This window comes from Cygnus olor, chromosome 4 (assembly GCF_009769625.2).
Source record: "Cygnus olor isolate bCygOlo1 chromosome 4, bCygOlo1.pri.v2, whole genome shotgun sequence".
NCBI lineage: Eukaryota > Metazoa > Chordata > Aves > Anseriformes > Anatidae > Cygnus > Cygnus olor.
The window spans coordinates 28,164,933-28,185,173 of NC_049172.1; the positions used below are offsets into that span (position 1 = coordinate 28,164,933).

The 20,241-nt window shown below is 38.4% G+C and overlaps 1 protein-coding gene across 1 annotated transcript in view; it reads right to left on the reverse strand.

The window, feature by feature from the left end:
- Positions 1–20,241, reverse strand: part of KLHL2 (kelch like family member 2) — a 57,573-nt gene that overhangs the window by 35,002 nt on the left and 2,330 nt on the right. Inside the window, 3 exon segments of the mRNA XM_040555777.1 lie at positions 10,874–10,995; positions 15,503–15,609; positions 20,040–20,165. Coding sequence (XP_040411711.1) covers positions 10,874–10,995; positions 15,503–15,609; positions 20,040–20,165 — 355 coding nt within the window.

Consider the following 20,241-nt stretch of genomic DNA (forward strand, 5'->3'; position numbering starts at 1 on the left):
TGAAACTGCAATGAATAGCCAGCTAGAAAATAAAACATTTCTATGCAATCTCAGCCACCTCACTTTAGAGGTTTCTTTTCCTTATGGGTATGGCAAGAATTTTTTAGGTGTCTATAAAATTCTTTTTGCCCTAGTGATCTGATGTTCTTATTCATTTGCTTCAGTCCTCATCTTCTGACCCATTCTCTCAACCTATCATTGATCTGTAAGAGCACGCACCTTGCACAGTCCACTGGCATAACTGGGACTTTCTACCTTAATTAGTTCTTGACACCTTGCTCATGCATGGCCCTGGCAGCCTACACACTTTCTAAATCACTCATTAAAGAAACAATATGCAGGAAATGAACAGCTGTTCTATTTAGAGCTGCAGTGATGAGTAAAAGTCTTTTATTATTTTTATAATTTAAATAAAACATGCCTGTTTAAATCCCTCAGTGACTTCCCCTTCACCTCCCACAGGAATCAGAATCACATGCTTACCAAAAACAGGATTACAGATCAGTATCTGCTCTATAATGTACTTCTGTCTCAAACCCACTTCTGTCTCACCTCATCACCTCCTCCATGAGTTTCTGATTCATTCCTTGAATCCTACTTAGACCATTCTGACAAAGTCAAGCTACAAGCCTCCTCATCTTCTCTGCCCAAAAATCTCTTTTCCAGATAAGCAGAAACAAGTGTGTTTTTTTTTTCCCTGACCCTCAAAACATCTTCTGAAGGAACAAGGATTTCAAGATAGGGAAATTCTGTGATTCAGCCTGTAAAACTGAATTAAGATTAAGATTTAAGATCCACCTTTATCTCTTGTGCTACATCTCAGTTCTGTTTGTCCCTTATGCATTTCTTTTTAGCAGCTACAAATTGTGAAAAGACAGCTCTGATTTCCATCCAGATTTCTCTTCATTCTTCCAAGGCTCATTCCCTTCTACCTACCCAATCTTCTTTATGAACAAAGTTCTGGGATCTCCCATTCAGCCAGACAACAGGAAAAAGAAAATGTTATAAAGAGATTCATCGGCTGGAGAATGCCAGCAAGATGTGAATAAAGCATCACTTAGAGAATAGAGAAATAGCAGAGGTACCTAGAGGAAATAAAGGTCAGGGATGTAAAAACATGAATATCTGAGGGAACAGCAGATGCCATATTAGTATAACACCTGCTTTTCCTGGTTCTCATGCTCCTGTCGTCATTTATTTCTGTCTTAACCAAAGCTAAATCTGTACAGAAACAGCAGTTGTCTTCTCTACAAATTCCTTTTGCTCCCTCCCTCCCGGAACTTCAGCCTGTCATCCATAACTAATGAAACAAGGAGAGGGAACAGTAAAGAATGTTATCAATAAATGAAGAAGCAGGAATTATGAACTGGGGGAGGAGGGGAGCACTTGTTGCACAAAATGGAACGTGGGAAGGTCTTCTCTAGGTCTAGCACCACAATGCAAGAAGCGTTTGTTGCACAGTCGTGTACAGGAGGCTTTGAGGGAATACAGTCCAACTGAAGACAGAAGTGAGGAAAAGGAAGGGATTATGGTGGTTTTGGAAAGAACAAATGAGACCCCCACTTGTATGGGGCACGTAGGGAAAGCAAGAATCCTGGGCCAGGTACTAGACAGACCAAGTACCTTAGCACGATTACTGGAGGGATGCACACACGTGTAGTTGTGTCCAAGGCGAGGGCTGCAGGCCTTGAGGCTCATGTGCCCAGGTGCCAGCACTTCAAGAGAGCCAGGATCCACCAGGGACAGCTACACTGAGTGTGTAAGCCAGCTACTGAGGGGTAAGGGTGTGTTTGTGTACACGTATGTATGTGCCACTAACGGACCTTCACCCTTCATCAGCCAGAGTCCTCCACGGGTGAAGCTTTTGGTGCTGCTCGTGCTTGTGTGAGTGCAAAATATTTCTGCCTGCATTCATTTCTGCAGTTGGCCACACTGTATAGAAGTATGTCTGTATCGAAAAGACATGCTCAGCCTCCCTGCTGGCTGGACCCTGGGGACATGGAGGTGCAGCAGCCTTGCTACCAGATTCAGCAGGCCCCAATACCTTCCTATTGCGAAGTACACAGTGTGCTATCCATCCTTCCATCACATCACCAAGGGGAAAAAAAAAAAGGAAACGTTTTAGCAGGGCATCAAACATTTATCAGCATGGTGTGTGGCTCTGGAGCGTACCGTCAGCCAAACCAAACACACCAGTTTTGCACTCTTAGGAAAATAAAAAACATAGAAAGGAGAGTGATAATATGTATACTGCAGAATAGATAGGGTTTATATAATAAATGAATACTGTACACCAGAAACCAGGCAGTTTCTACTTCACACATACATAATAGCTAAAGCCACAAAAGATATGCTATGGGGAAAAAATGTAGTCAAAACATACTATTCAGTACATATTTAAAAACTGACATACAACAAAATATTAAGGTTCCCCACAAAGCTGTTTCCTCTTTATTTTAGTCAGCACAAGACCACAGATCTTTTATGCAGAGCTTACTCGCTTAAAGCACAAATTAATGAAGCTTTCATTGGTAATAAGATACACCTGTAGAAAGATCACCATTCTCCTTTCCCTTCCCTCCTACACGCGCTTTCTTGAAACGTAGCCACATACAAGCAAGTGAAGAACGCATGGTAGGATTTTTTCACTGCAAAAATTAGCTCTTTTACTGCTGCCTAACTTGTGTTACAATATGTACAAACTCCAGAAATGTGCCACTGTCTCTCCTCCAGCTAAGTCACATATTAGTTTTGCCCCCATATTATTAAAATCCTCAAAGCTTCTGTCACAAATACAAACAAAATGGGTCAAAAGAGGTAACCAGACAGTTGCTTGAGGCATAACATCTAAAATATGTATAAAAGCAAAATACAGTGGTGCTCCACTGGTACACTTCCAAGATGACCAAGACATTTAAAGAGGCATACTGTCAAGTCCAACATTAAATTCTTGCCCACTAAAATTTAATGTTTCTATTAATAGATTTCGTAATGAAATTCATCATATGTGCTTGGATCTAAATGCCTCTGTGCAGTGTAAGCTACCCGCTAATGTTATTGGAACTCTGCAGGCGTAAAATAATAAAAATGAAAGTTTGGATTACTATAAAAAGAGAGGTTTCAATCCACATCAGGATTAAGTGATTTTATAATTCAGTTTTAATCATGAAGTCATTAATTTTATAAAATATTTTAACTTGAACGACTTTGGTTACAACTTTGTAAATTGCAAGAATTTCCAGAATTTAGTAGCAATGCCATCACAGCCATGATAGTCAGAAAGACCAAAACCCTGTTTATTTTTAAAGCTCTGTAAGATGATCCTATAAAGAATTTCATTTCCTCCTAAAGCTTCAATACTACCTGTGTCAAGGAAATAAGATCACCAACAAATGATATCTTCTGATACTCAATATCTCTATTACATAAAACTCAATTTAAAAGAAAAATACTTTCAAGAATCAGTGGAGTTGCCAGAAACCACATAATAATAAAAAAAAGAGCTTATTTATGGACAGAAAGCTCTAGGTCTCCATTGAGGAAGTGTAAAAATGATGGTAAAATGAAATAGGATGAGGAACGGAAAAAAAAAAAAAAGAAAAAAAAGGTTTCAAGATCAAGTCAAGTCCAACAAACACCCACTGGTGCAGGCTACAGAACCTGAGGGAGCTGAGGATCACAAGCAGCTTTGTAATTCCTTCAGAACCAAGCAGGATTGCAATCCATCACATCAAGGTTCAGTAGTTAGCACCTAGCCATTCATATAGCATTGGTGGGATACAGGGGGAGGAGGGCCGGTTTCAAACATTTTACACAAATTATCACCTAAAAGATTGTTAAAGGAACGCTAAAGATGTTTCATCAACCAAGAAGTTGAAAGAATCAGTCTAGATACCCTCTCCCTCTGTCCTTAAGATCTCTATATATACTGCTGTCCTTCAGCCTTCCCTTTTTCTTTCTTCCCCAAATGTTCTCCCAAGGGCAAAGCCCATGAAATTCAGGAAAGGAGCAAGCAGTAAGGCTGGGTGACTGCGCTCTAGGACACACCAGTCTTCAAATACCTTGGTGCTATTAAGAGAAATGTTTGGTACTGGTATTCCTGAAGTTTAGCCCTGATTCTAACTAAGTTGACGGTCCAGTAGCTGAAGCAGTAGTTACAGACAACAGTGTTAATCACACATATCTGACAGAGATATTTCATCTAAAAAGAAAAATAATGCAACTCACGATTTAGTCAGAGCATTAACTGCTTCTGCTTGATGAGACGTGGTGTGCCTGTACCTCATTTATAAAAGCTGTATCTTGAAAAAAATATCTTCTACCTACGGGAACTCACAGAAGAAGGGCTCAGGTGTATGGTTTAACACTTGGCCCTTCATGTTAGCTAACATTTTCCAGACATGTACTTGCTGCAGGGGTGGGTTGCAGCATGGAGGATGATTATCACATCTTTAACAGGTCAAAATATTATTTGTGCCAATTTGAGGCACCAGAGCACAGTACAAAAGACCACTTTTGTTTGGGTGGTGCTGACAAGTCACATAGTATGACAATTTCACATTTCATGTTATTTAACCTTACATGGAAATAAAAACCATTTTAGAGCAACTCCATCAATTGTCATCAGCCAAATCTGTCCAAAATGTTAAGTTTACAGCACATTCAATATCAGTTCAGAAAAATAAAACTATATGAACAGCTTGAAAAATGGCTGTATAGTCTTAATGAACATTTGGCCTAACAGTCTGTCTAAAAAACTGTGTGCCGAGAGTTACTGTCAAGTTAAATCCCCATCACAGGAAATACCAATTCACAGATTTCAGCTCAAAAGATGTTGTCAATGATATTTATAAACTTTACATTACAGTCAGAGATATTTCTATAACAAAAATTCTAACGCAACTACTGACAAAGAAATCAGTGTGATACTGCTTCACCTTTTCTGTTGCTATTTCAGGAGGGCTTAAGAAACACATTACAGTAAATGCATTCACTCCACAAAATGTGTTATTTACAAGGAAAAAAAAAGTATCACTGTTTTATTCAATAGCAATAGTATTTTCTGACCAATAACTTCATTCTCCTTTACAAGCATGCCAAACTTAGCAAGAAGCCTCTTAAGAAAAGCCCTGCTGGCTCAAAACGATGCTCGCGTGGCCCAGGATATTGCTTCCAACAGCAGCAGCTAAACAGCAAGAATACACGGCCACAAGTTTGGCTGTGCTCTTTTCTCATCACAAAAACATTCAAGTGGCATTTCTAGAAAGGCTTTGGAAGCTAAACCAAGATCAAAAAGTTGACCTGGTACTGTGGAGAGAGACATAATGGCACTGTCTTAAAAGATACATCTGCTAACTCAAAACTTGTATTCAACTGATAAATAATATAGCCAAAACTTCAACAGGAAGTACAAGTATTGTCTGAAGAATAATTTCAAAATGCTGTCACCAAGTAATTGTGGTCAGTAAATAATGGCAAATTGAGGTAAACAGAAAGCCTTTACCAACAGCCAGCCTGCAAACTTAGGCGATATCGAATTCAACCTGTGGTACAGCAGTAACAGTTCTATTAAGTTACATGCATCTGCTAGAAGACTGACTGTTTCTAGCCAGGAAATTTGCTATCATTACCCACACTGTCATCACCAAACTGCACTATCTGGTGTATAACACTCTATTTGAAAACCATTCAGAGATTGCTGTTAATTCAGGATAAGCTTATCTTCTGGAGTACCGCATTTCAGTGGCAAGTCTGACTGGGGAGGTGTTGCACCTATATAAATTGTTGGTCTTGGTGACATTCAGAGTGTTAATCATGACCAGTAGGGATTTACTTATGATCATCACTTACAGCACGATCATCAAGATCAAAATCATTCCCTCCCTACCCTTCTTAGGTTCCTAAACCAACTGCAGTATTTTTTTCCAGGCAACTCTTTCATAGGCTCTCTAAAGGAGAACAGCCAAGTTCCTGTGGAAGCAGTTTCAGCATTCCCTTGGCTCAAAGCAGTTACACACACACACATTTATATATATATATATATATATATATATATATATATATGTATGGCGATATATTTAAAACAGAACCTACCTTATGATAAGATTCAATGAAAGCTTCACAGCATTCAGTTCTGTAGAATAAATATTTCTTTTATCTCTCCCACCCACTTACACAGCAGCAGGCACACTTCCAGGACACAGAATGCATGTCTCTGTTCAAGCACCTACATGAACTCTCTCCTCTTACGATGCCCAGTCATGAGTTTGTAAAGGACAGGCAGCTTTCAGTTCTAGAAAGGAAAAGTCTACCTCATCTAAACTGGAAAATCTGGTACGTTCAAAAGAAAACTGAATATAACCCTTTGGAAGGTAATGGGCATCCATTTCATCCAATATGGGAAATGAGATGCTCTTCAGTGTTCAAAGGGTATAATTTAATGGCAGGCTTTAGAAACTCTTGAAAAACATTCAAAGTTGGGTACCTAAAACAAATCTAGTTTCAAGAAACATGCAGCATGTGTTTTATGCTCTTTCTAACGTCACAATTCTGCTAACTTACAAAAAGACGGCTAGTTTAATCACCAGTTTGTATACACAATATCTCATTTGAGGATAAAGCTTGGTAAGCATCAAAATATATCCAGAAGTATTTTGACTCTGAGCTCAAATACAAAGACAGTACTGCTCTGAAGCTCACTGGAATTTCAACTACACTAATTTGATCAGTAAGCGCTCAAAGACTAGCAAATACAAAGTAGAGTAATGTGAGTCTTACAAACTGTCTTACACTAAATCATTTTATATTTTGTTGAAGGTAAAACCACAAACAGCTGCTGTTGTGTAAGTGATGTGCCATAATTTGTTGAACTGGTAATCCCATTGTGATTACATTGCCCAGAGAAGCTGTGGATGCCCCACTCCTGGAGGTGTACAAGGCCAGGCTGGATGGGGCTTTGGGCAACCTGGTCCGGTGGGAGGTGTCCCTGCCCATGGCAGGGGGTTGGAACTGGATGGGCTTTAAGGTCCCTTCCAACCCAAGCCATTCTATGATCCTGACCCCTCCTTTTGAATTAAAATCCAATAAAGTGGTGTATCTGTCCCTTAGTGGAAAGGGTACTGAAGGAGGGAATCTAAAACCACCACCAAAGACAGGCTTAAGGAAAAACACAATTTTGTGACCAATCTGGATATTCTGGTAATACAGCAGTTTCAGAAGAAACTGTTAGCCCTGAAACAGAGATCATTTTTACATGTCCAACCCACATAAAACTGTAGGTGATGCATCACAAACAGACCACTTCTAAACATAAAAATTTATTCTCAGTATTTTGACCCTGAGTTATCTTAATGTTCAGGAGAAGAACAAACAAGGAATGTAACATGCTGCACAAAATTTTATTTTTGCCTTTCAGTCAGTATCCAGTAAAGATTAGGCATGGTAAAAGTAGTACTGTCCTTAGAGCACCTCGAGTGAAGCATGCTGGAAACTCTCATCACCATGCCCTAGGACACAATACGTATGGAAGCGTGCCTTATGCTTCAGATGGCAATCTGTGCACAAACAGTTGAGAGTTATAAAGGAAACATACACCTATATTGTGTGTTCATGTATTTGCAATATATATTATTCAGGAATATATAATATGCAGGAATTTCTTCTCATGTTCCTGCCCTGATATATTTGTGCTCGGCTTACCCTAGGTGTAAGGCTGACTAAATACATGCTGAAATGCATACGCATCATGTGGGAGAATTACTCATGCATGAGCTTCTTATAGTAACTAACTCCCCCACGTTGTGCACTGCGTGTAGTTAGTACCTATATGGGAATTGAAAAAATTTCAGGTGCAAGAAAGTTGATTTGCCTTCTGAAAACATTAAGTTTTATGATCTCTTCTTAAAACATGAGAATGTGATACAGCATCAGGTCTGACAGTTAATGCCATTTCTGGGAAAAAAAGGAGAACAGAGGTGAGTATGTAGGAAAATGTGACATAAGTAAAAATGACAGAAACACTGGTATAGCATTATGCTAAGTGAGTGCCATTACTGAGGAACGATAAAATAAGTACCTTTAAATGAAGGACAAATACTAGAAGAAAATGGAGAACATACATCTTTTTCATATACCAGCTAACTGTTGGGGGCGTGGGGAAAACTGATTGACACTGAACTAAGAACTGCAGAAAAGAACAACTGTTTTCTTCTACAGTTAACTTATGTAGGAAATAATAACCAGCGCTGAGGGCCTCCTCCAGTGTTGATAGTTTGATGCACTAAGTAAGTAAGTTTTTCTCCTCATTCACTGATTACACCCAACTTTTCTAAATCCTTCTTGCTCAAAAACATACAAGTGAGAACACAATAGTGGGGAACAAAAGAATGGTTCTTACTTGGAACTTCCAAAGAAGCTTTAAGGGACAACTCTCCTGTTCGTCTAAATCAAGTAAGGTATTAATGAAAGAAGCTTCTCGTTACTCACCTGTTGACAAAGACCAGTGAGATTGGCTACTCCATTAAATATTCATTTATAATCAGTTATTCATAAATACACAGTGTAGCTGTTTTAGTGCCAAAGGCTGCTTAGCAATTCTGCATCACTTGAATGTGAAGCGTTCACACATTAGAAATGAATTCAACACTAATTCTTACTATGCATAACCTGAAAAGGCAGAGTAACACACTTGAAATCCCATGAAGGATATCAGAATGAGAATCATAAGATGCTACCTCCAAGCTGAAACTCCAGTTAAGCACATTAGCACAAATACAAAGTTAGGGTGACATGGCATCTTAGGTTTTCATGGAACTATATTTCAACAAAATAAATTCTGAGCCATTACGGTAGTTCACAACACCTTCTAGCAATACATATAGACACAAAATTGAGCGCTAAAGCATGCATCATGTTTATGGAGAGAACACAGCTTTAACTGAAGCCTGAGAGTCTGTGCTAGGATTCTAAGTTTTCAGAAATTCACAGTTTTCCCACCTTGACTTTCAAACTTGAAGAAAAAGACTTGCTTCAGTGTATTGGTGTTTTGCCATTGTGTTTGTTCCTGCCATAATGCAAATAAACAGTGCATGCTAGCACTAATAAAACAAAGATGATGAAGGTGACAAAGGAAGGAAAGTTTTACATTCATTACAATATTACAAATATATTCAATACCGACATTAAAACACAACTATATTGCCATAAATCCAAATTCACTTAAAAGCTTGACTGTCTTCCCAGTACTTAAGTAACCACAAATTTCTAATATCCCTCACCGCACCATATTACTTATTTTACCAACCCCAAAATCATTATTTATCTTCAAGCAGCAGATAATCTGGAGCTATGAAAATAAAAGCCATATCAGACTTAGGAGTTTTAAACTGGGAGGTTTCTGGTCTTGAATGGGTCTTGTATGAGAAAGAAAGAGAATGCTGGCTTTTACTCCCCATGAACAAAGAAGAGCTATCATTGACAGTATCAGGTTAAACTGCCTCCTCCTAGGCAATACCTACAGCCAGAACACAGTAGGCTGCCTCTGAAATCCAGTCTGATGTTACACATCAGAAGTACCAGATTACGGCCATTAAGATGTGCCAGCAAGACGGAATATTCTGCTTTAAGGATGAAAAGCCAGCAAGATCAAGCCCAAAAGATCTACTCGCTAACCTCTGACACCTTTGGATTTCACCCAGGGTTTGTACAAACACTGGATGGGCAAGACACAGCATAATTTCAGAAAGATTTTTCACTACATATACCCATCATCAGACCAGAAGTAAACAGTTCATTAAGAAGGTAACAAACTAACCTTATGGTATGATCTAAAACTTGGAAGGCTTAGTAGTAGGATATTTGAGTTAGTAGTATGAAATCCCATTTCTAGGCCTTCAGTCAAGCATAGGTAAAACTAGCAGTGACTCCATCTGATTCGACAGCCAATAAGAAGCTATTTATTTCAGCCTAATGCCCACTAAAAGCCAATAATTTCAGAATGCACAATCACAACAGAAGTTTTCAATACCAAATATAGCAACATTATTCGTGCCCTGCAAGAGCAACAAAATGACTACTAGCATTGAACAAAAGCAGAAACAAGGGCATAGAAGCAAGAAGGAAAACAAGAAAATTAAGTGTATCACCTGTTATGTAACTACTTTTAAACTTACCAAAAAATCTAAGCTGAATCTCAGAAGATAGTGGAAGTAAAATCTACCTTGTCTTCAGGATCTGTGGTTAGAAAACATAAGCTCTGTTTTTCTAAGCTTATGTTTGTTCTATTCTAATTGAAGTTTTAGCTTTTGGCACAGCTGAATAGAAAAACTGATTAGCTCTACTTGTGTGGGATGGGCAAAAACCTTCATGCTAGATATTGGTTGATTTAAAAAAAATAATCAGAACAAGCTAAAAATTCCTGCATGACAGGCCATTGGCAAGGTACAGGATTGAGCAGGAAAAATAATTTATTCTGAAGGCTAGCAAAAAAAAATAATTCTGACCAAAGAACGCTAATTGGAAGACATGTTTTACATTTAAGAGCAAATCTACCTCTGTTTATGTAAATTACACTAAAGTATCAGAGAGGAGCTGGTACAGAGGTGGCTGACAGCATTAATTTTTAGGCTGAGTAGACCATCTATATTATTGTATTACATGAGGCTTGATTCTTAAGCCCATTAAAGTCAACAGACTTCATTTATTTCAACGGTCCTTCAACATAACCCAGAATTTAAACAGTACGACTTTGTAGGCACAGGGCCTGAAAAACTTCTGGTTTGCAGAAGAGATTTCCCTCAGAGTTGAACCACACTGGCAAACTAAGTGACTCTGTGGATTATATCTCTGTGGTTGCAGAAAATATTCTCACTCTTACCTGCACATTTTCTTCTGTAACTTGAATTTCAGCAGTGTAAATATAATCAATAAGCATCCTGAGGGTCCAACCATCGACTTCCTTTATTCGAACTCTCTTTGCTCGGCTTTCACTCATCTCACCTACAAATACAGTTTGGTAGTCAAGTAAATTAGGTAGAAATACAGGTCAAAATTAATAGTTTAATAGTAATTACTCCTGCCTACAATAGGAATGCTTATGTATGATCAGTTGTAATAATAAGGCAACTTTAATAAGAAATCAATTTTCCCTCCCTTCATCTCTCCCAAGGAGAAAAGAAGACTGTTGTTACTATCACGTGAATGCTACCTGCGTTAGACTTTTACTACTGTTGACCTATTTTTGCCAGCATACAATATCAGTAAAATGTTGTTATCAAACCTAAATAAGACTCTTCAATTCAAACACATACAAAAACATTTTGCTGGCAAAACAATCAATTAAATGCACTTGCTTTATTAACTTCTTAATAGAAGGAGTGTATGAAATGCAGTCTGGGGTCATTTTACTTTAAAAAAGAAAAATTCTATCCCCACAGAAGAATTAACATACATACTTGGCTTGCCTACTTATTATTCCCTCCGCTACAGATCTGATTTAAGAATTAAAACTCAAACTAAGATAACATGGAAAGCAAGGGAAAACTTATTAGATCTTGTTTTGTGGAGGCTGACACGTTGGCTGTATGCCATAACTGATCTTCATAGAAAGTCCTGCAAATAACTTCCACCTTCTAAAATATGATGTTTCTCAAAATGCAACATTCTGTTTGCATCCAAAGTAATTGCCTAAGGAGACATTTTGAAGAAAGGACTACACCTTCTCTGTGACTACCAACCACACATCTGGGCATCTCAGACCTTTATTGCACCATCCCTTTATTGCACCAAATTGCACTGAGAAGTGAAATATGAACTACGCTGGTGACGCTGATAGATATATATAAACTCGCACTTTGGAAAAGTAAATCCCTATCTCTGGATACATACATTTGTTCTTCTACATTGGATAAGTATTTTTTTCCCCGTAACATCTAGAGAAAAGGGAATTGAAGGTAACATTTAACCTACACAACCACAGAGCAGACAGTGGGGAAGAGAACCATAAGATGCTTATCGTTGCCGATACTTCTTGAGGAAGTACACACGTTTTCATTGTTTCTTACCCTATGTCCTCTAGGATCGATGACAGACAGCGCACTTTACCCAGAGCATCACTAAGAAATTTGTTACTGTTATTCATGCTGTTTTTTGAGCTCAAGGCTAAGGAATTTATTTTAAATCAACTAAAGTTGGTAGGCAGCGCAGAAGACCACCTACAGCAATGTACTACTATTTAATGTCAGCACCAGTTGCTAGCATTCTGGAAAGCTCTGATGATGAACCACAAGAAAAAGAGTAAAATCCAGCCCCTACAGACTTCTTCCACCTTCTCTTCTGAAACATTTCCCTACACCTGTGAAAGATGATTGTAGCATGTTCTTTGCAGGGCCTTGTGTTCCAAGTTCAAACTTCTTTGACACAGATTAAACCTATTGATCTTCAGAGCATGCATGCAAAAAGTTATTTATTATGCAAGCTGCTGTGGAGGTGGTCCCTTGGGAAAATCGCGTGTGTGGGAAAGCAGAGTTGGATATTCTGCAAGCACATTGGTTTTGTTTTCAGATTTTGTGTAAACGCTTCTGAAGCCATGGATAGGCATCTTCTCTGTTTAACAATATTGCCCGGTACCTACAGGAAAAAAAGGAGGCTTCTACTTTTTGTGCTAAAAGGAGATGCGGTCTTACTACGATGCTGAATGAGTCCTCTCATGATCCAGACTTTGACGGCCATATGCAGAAAACCATCGACTCACTTGCTAGGCATTCTCAGTCTAGAATTCAGCCTTCTGAAGCACTTGTGTCACGGACAGCTGTACCACAATATCCTCACAGAGTTGTTAGTGAGATGGAAAGGAAAGTGCTGGGCTGCTCCAACCTCCCAAGCGGGAGCTGCAGAGCAATTGGGGAGCTGAAGTTACTAAAGGCTATCTAAAAGCTAATATGGTTAGCTCGCAACAGTAATGTAAGGAAGGTGTGGGGGTTTGTTTATTTATTTGTTTATTTAAAAAAAACAACAACAATTTTACAATTGGAGAATAGAAATGAAGAGAGCAGGTAAGCACCTAACAATAGGCAATTTTCTCCACACATAGGCTGTGGCAAAAGAGAATAATAAACTCGGGTCACCCACTGAAGTGCCCCTTCAATGATGTTTCATCATTCTTTCCTTTAATCATTTAGGCATATTTGATTCAGGATCATGATAAATATTTCTGAAGAATTTCACTGAAGAATTCACAAAAAACTGTTCCTGGTAACATACTCCTGGATGGTTAATTTTTCTTCCCCATTTGCCCTGGCTTACAAGATAATTGTCACTAACTTACTAAATTTTGTAACTTTAAAAGGCAGTAACTTTTTCTTCTGGGTATTTAATAGGGCTACTTCTACTATTAGAAGTGCAAACTGGGAAAAAAAAAAGTCAGAGGTTTGGACCACAGTTAATGCTAAACCCTACGCTGCACAGCCACGAGTACCTAATGACTCAGAGAAAGATGGAATTAACCTGCAAAAATGTGCCTAAATATAAACTTCCAATTTCTAGTCAAGAACAAGTAACCCTGTAGCTGGTTAATGGATCAAATTTACTTATTTGAACTTGCAGATTGCTGGATCAGAATACAACTCCACCTGAGAAGCATGAATCGCAGGATTCACAAAGATAACAATTATGATGAACTTCGGGATTATTTCTGTGCAGAATAGCTGAAATCTACTGACAGGACACTTGGTCCTTGCTGAGAACAGCATATAATAGTAGTATAAAATCTGTTGATACATTTTGAAGCCACACATGAATTCTATTTAAACTCCCACTGATGTGGTTCACCAACTACACAAACACTGCCCCAGAGGTGTGGGTTAGAAGGTCCCCACCCTTTTCTCAAGTGAGCATTCCCACCTCCCACTCCACAGGGGGTCAATGAAGACCTATGTCTGAAAACATAAAACAAGCAAAACTTCAAGAGGGAGTGAAGTAAGGGAAGAACCATGATTTCAGTGATTCCACTTGGAGAGTAGCCACAGACACTGCTGCATTGGCACTCCTGAAGGGCAATAAACTTCCTCACAGAAAGGGCACTCAGACAAGCAGAAATGTCGTAACCAAGCTGCTGTATGCCACAGAAAGCAGAAAATGAACCTGTACGACGAGTAAAGAATATTTTCAATGTGACAGTCGACAAAAATTAGTTCTGCATTAAAGATTAAGAGGCTTGTGTTTCTCCATTACTTAGGTGATGAACTGTATAAACATCTGTTTTCATTTTAAAATTAAAGAAATCAGTGAAGTTAAAAAGGAATGTATTAGTCACCTGGAATGTCTGTCTCAACTATACACACAAACTTGAAGAACTATTAGAAGAACAGCTATTTAAGTGGAAGCTTTGTGATGTTTTATACACAACTTGAAAGCGTTTGTTTCTGCTCCTAGTGACTCCTCTCCTAGCTTTGGTTGTGTCATAACATTTGTGTACAGAATCAAAACTATACTGAACTCTACACTTATTCAGTTTCAGTAAAGTGCTTGCTAATAATCAGCTGTTTCCCCAGGTCACAACAGTATTTCAAATTATATCAGTCTTCCAGTTACATACAATTAGAGTTATTAAAACTCCATTTTGCTTGCATACTGGCATGCCAAGAGTCACATTTTTTACTCCGTTTGACCTGGTGCTCTGAAGTAATACATTGCAGAGAACTCTCTTAATTTCAAACAGGCAACATTACGGACCAAACCAGCACAAGATTTGAGAAGGAATAGACAAAACTTTCAAAATTAATTTTAACAAGCATTTAGTAGCATTCTCTCTTTGACTCCAAGTTCTGCATGATTTCAATGTGATTTATAACCGTCACGGAATTAAACCCACAGTAAAGGAATTCAGCTGTAGGGTACTACGAATCTAACTCTGTTTTAGCTTAGCAAGCCTTCTGGCATTCCTATCGTAGCAACAACTTGATCAGCGCAGAGCAAGCAGAGGGAGAATCAAGCCTGCACAGAAAAGTTGTGGCAATGACGCAGAGTACCTCTGTCACAGAGAATTATCCTAAGTGGACTGAAACACATACTCCAGCTACAGGCAGCCAAACCCACAGAAAGCTTTCTTACCTGCTAACAGCCTAGAATACTCGTGAACTGAAGAACGCAGCAATGGTAGTTGTTAAAGGACATAATTTACTTCAGAATTCACATGAAAGTTGTTTTAATCTTCTTTTGTACAAGTCAAATTACTACAGTCTTCAAGAGTATAACAACTCTACTATTTCCAGCTTACTGAAGTTATTAAACTTAAACGAGTTTAAATAAAGGAGGCTTTAAAAATTATTTGCCATGCTACCAGAGGTTTAATTGCCAGTATGTCCTCAGATAGCACATAAATTCATAAAAAGTTCCTATTGTCTTAACTAAAAATTAAATGAGACCCTAAAAAGCAAAAGTTATTTAATTTTGTGCATTATACAACTGGATTGGATTAGAACATAGTAAGTATTGAAACATTTGGTACCTGTAAACATGGCATGGAAGTAGGGACTGCAGGCGGCTAGCACAACTCTATGCGCTGCAATTTCCATGTCTTCAGCTACTATCGTCACATCACACAGCAAGTTTTGACTATTTAGAAATATCAGAGAAAGTAATTTCACATATGCGAACCATAGTAGGAAAGTACAAAATAACACGATTTCTCCCTTCATGCCCTCAGAAGAGGCAGGCAGACAGCATTGTTTTTAAATGTGCTACAAAACCTCATGGCGATTACTCAGTAGGATTACAGATGGTGCTTGGGTACACAGAACTTTACAAAAGCAAACAACTGAATTGTGATTTCTTCCACAGATAAGTTTTCTGCACTGAATAACAAAAATTCATATCAGCACAATTTATAAGCCTTCTCCCTGGATGTCTGGGCTTCTTTGGATACCTGTAAACAATTTGACATACACAAAACTAAAAAATTGAGGTAATAAATAAGACTTTACAGATAACACAGAATCCAAACTTTAGTTTTGATGCCTGTGTCACATTACTCTGGAAGCTCATGCCTACTTAATTGTCCAAAAATCAGTACCCAATCATCTCTATATTTACTGCTTTCCAAGCACTTTTCATACATAGTTCTTGTATACGATAGCAATTATTTTTTCACTCAACCTAGTTTAGAATGTATTGTGTTTAATTTCTTGTCTTGCCTGACTCCACCTTCCTTCATTACATCCATTTGCTTTCTTGTCCTTTATAATCACAATCTGCATTTCCTCCCTCTTCTGTTGCAATAAAGTAGTATTTCATTCAGAGCCATTGCTGGCACAGATGTTTCCAACACAGTTTACAAATATCGGATATACCTCTTCCAGTTAAATCCACCGCCAAGTGTACTCTTCATAATCCGATTTTCTTGATGGAAAGACAAAAAACACCAAAAGCCTGAAATTCCTCAGCATCTAAATAGTCCAAGTCAAAGACACCTTTTCTTCCCTTCCTATTCCAGCAGTCTCTCTGCACCAGTAGCATACAACTGACAAAACTCAGAGCTGGAGCAACAAGTAATCAAGGATGGGGAAGACAGTACACTTTAACAGCACACATTCCTTAGGGACAGGGTTAGACCTATGTGTCGATCCAGCAGTCCTTATTCTCAGTACTTTGGAAAACATAACTTTTTACCTTTCCTGAACAAATATTGCAGCCAGAAGGCAGACCTTCTCATGGTCTGCAACTACCACACAGAGTAGCAGCACAGACTGGGTGAGCAGTTGCATTTTTGCTCTTACAGAGAATTGGAGCTGTCAGCCAAACTGCTCAGATATTCACCTTGGTGCCAAGAAAACACCATAGCTGCCCAGCCACTGCAATCATCCGATTTCTTTGAGCACAGCCTCAAGAAAGAAGGCCTAGTGCAGGTTACACACCAAAAATTCTGGCAGCCACAACTAACCTTCGGGGCCATACAGCAAACAAAGCGCCAGATTTATTTATTTTTTTACCTCTTTCAGCTCATAATGCCTACAGCAATCATCTAAGTCTCCTAAGTTTAGTGTGCAGTATGGTTATTATCCAAAAAAAGCCATATAATGTAAGGTAATGGCCGTATCCAGACGAACCAGAGGAGCTTGAGAAAAAACATTACATTTATTATACAAAAATTGACACAAAGCTACAAACGAGAGGTCATCAGTTACCAAAGGCAAATTACCCAATTTTTTGAGATTCTTGCACTTCTCCTGACAACAGCAAGAAAAGGTTTTATCCTTAGCTGCACGGAAATACCAAAGCTACCTGTGAAGCCAGAAGCAACAGAACTACATCAATGCAAAACTGCAGCCAGTTAACAACATTGTACAATATAGACAAAGCAACTTAGGGGTAGTCCAGATGCATCCCTAGCTTGGCATTGCATTAGGTGAACACGAACATGGGGTGAATGCTACTACAAGCTGACAAGCTATGTAAACCACTAAACAAAGAAACAATTTATGAGCTAGTTCATGTGCTCCAGTGCAAGCATCCTGTGGCTCCCACAGCAACTCAGCACATCCATTTCACCAGGACACACTAACTTATTTTAGAAAAGCTTGCCTTTTGAAGCAATATTGTAACAAGTTTCTTGTATAGACTGACCGAACAAACATAGCCATGGTGCTACATCATCTTGGTAGATGAAAAGAGAAAATGAGAAATGGGAAAAAATAAGAATAGATTTTAAAATAATTACTGTTTACTAACTTTCAGGTTATTGTGGTTTATATGGAGGAAGGTCGTTACCCATCTTCAAAAGATTCTGATGAAGTCTTGTTTGTAAGAATGAGAATTTAAATAAACATAGGCAAGGTCAGATTCCATTGTCATAAAAGCAAGTTATATTGAAGAGCGAAGATAGGCATTAGAGGTTAATTTCTTCGTGTGTCAAGAACTAATTAGCTATCCTAATGATCCCTCTGACTCAGTGCTGAGGTGATGGTGAGTAATGAAATGATCAAAATTACCAAGGACAAAATTATTCAAGTTTGTCAAAATTTGAAGGCACAGAAAAATCCTCTTAGGGGCAAATAGAACTGGGTATCTTGGCAGCAGCCAAAAAAGTAACACGAACTCACAGACTTGAGCATTGCAAACACAACACGTTTCAGACACTTAAGCAAACGATTTCTTCACTAGTTATCTACTTTCTGGAGAGTACACCTCTGGCAAATACCTTCTTGTGCTACACTAATGAAAAGAACTGAGATGGAATCCACTTTAAGTAGTCAACAAAATCAAAAATATCATTTACTTGATTAGTGCTATGTCTTCATTTAGAGCAACGAAGTCTGAAACATACCTAAAATATTTCAGCTGATTATTTCAATTTGAAATACATGCAAAAATGAATGTTTATAATCTCATCTAATTAGCACTTACCATTTTAAAAGCCATGCTAAGCTTAAACAGTACACATCACTGCATCAACTACCTTATTTAATAAGAACTACAGTTAGGGTTTGCATGGCATTGCTCCTGTTCAAACTTCAACTATTTATATATGTAGGAAAATTGCTCAGATTGCTTCTACTGCAATCCCAATTGAAGTAACCATGGAAATGAAAGTATATTCTGAAAATAATCCATGCCCTTCAACGATGCACTCTGCTGGAAGACCATGCATATTTTACTTGCAAGGCAACAAAATGCAGGTAACGTTTCTCCCTGCTCAAATTGCTGTATGCTAAGATTCCTTCTCAGAAATTGGTCTTCATCTAAACTCTTACTCATCATTAGGAAGTCAGGGGCCAGTGACTCTAGCTAGGCTCTATTGTGCTCCTCAGGATAGTGAATGTGGTTTCTGGGATCCTTGGAAAAGCCAAGAGTGCATAAGTAAGGTGAAGCAACAAACATCAGTCCTTCCAGCATAAGGTAATTAGGCTGTAACATACTAGAAAAGCAGCTTCTGCTTTCATCCCATTATCCTCAACTATGGAAGTCTTCGAGGGGTCTTCAAATCATTTATAGCCAATGCATGATTTTCTCCAATCTTCCAGTACCGTACAAACTGTCACAGCTAGATAAATACATTGATCTGATCCCAGTATCTACCATAGTATTAAAGACTTACCCATACAGATCAAAGATCTGAAGATCAAAGGCAGTGGCACACTTTAATACGGTATCAGTTACTGTCGTTGTCTAAGGTGAAGCCTCTCCAACGGTTAATCTTGTATGGGAAATAACAATCGGCTACAGGATTTTAACACCCTCCGCTACTGTCTATGCTGCAGAAACATTTTATTTATTTAATTTCTCTATTGTTGCTGTTAGCTATAAAGCTGAACTACTGTCAGTGATAGTTGTGAGTCCTAATTACCAGAGCTCAGTTGTGAGCTCTAATTACCAGCTGTCACAGTTTTCAACACCATCTCACCTACTCATATGTAGAAAATAAATCAATATGGGTGCTAAGAACAGCATTAGCACCAGTCCTCCAGTTTTGCTGAAATTGATGGTAGCATCACTCATGGTCTTACAAAACTTATCAAGTGACTTTCAACATTTGACTTGGGAGTTCATAAATTGTTCCTAGGGGAGCAAGCAAAAAGAAAGATACTTAAGCAAAGAAAGCCTACTGTCAGTTAGTTTTACATTTGTTAGACTGTGACCTACGTCGCTGGATTAGAAAATTTTAACATTTTTCTAGCTCGTAGACCTTTACAAAAGTCAACAACAGACACGAAGAGCCTTGGCCTCAATTCATAGAGTCACTTTGAATCTACCTGGGATCAACTACTTAAAAGACAGGACCAGTAGGTGTAACTCCTTAAATACATCCTCTAAGCATTTTTCAAGCCTCAGAAACCTAGTTCAATTAACCTACGAAAAGCAGAAACATACTGTACCCATTACAGCTATTATCATGTGACTATCATTCATCTGTCACTTCATTGTATATCTAATCTTCCCCATCAGCTACTCTTCTGAAATTGCTCGTTCCATTTTTAGAACTTAATAAATGTAATTGAAACTAAAGCTGTATTACGGACTCCAGGCAGGTGTATACAGTGAAGTAATACCTTCTTAATTCATTCATAACTTTAAAAGCTTTCTTCATGTGCCATGGATTCACTGTAACAGGACAGTGAATTTCAGTGTTATCATCTTTCAGATCCAAGGGCTTCTGATGGCAAAGTTTGGTGCATCTGAAAGAAAAAAATAAAAAGTAAAAAGGTTAATGCTTCTTTCTACACCCCCATATCATCACTCTGGTTTTGCCAC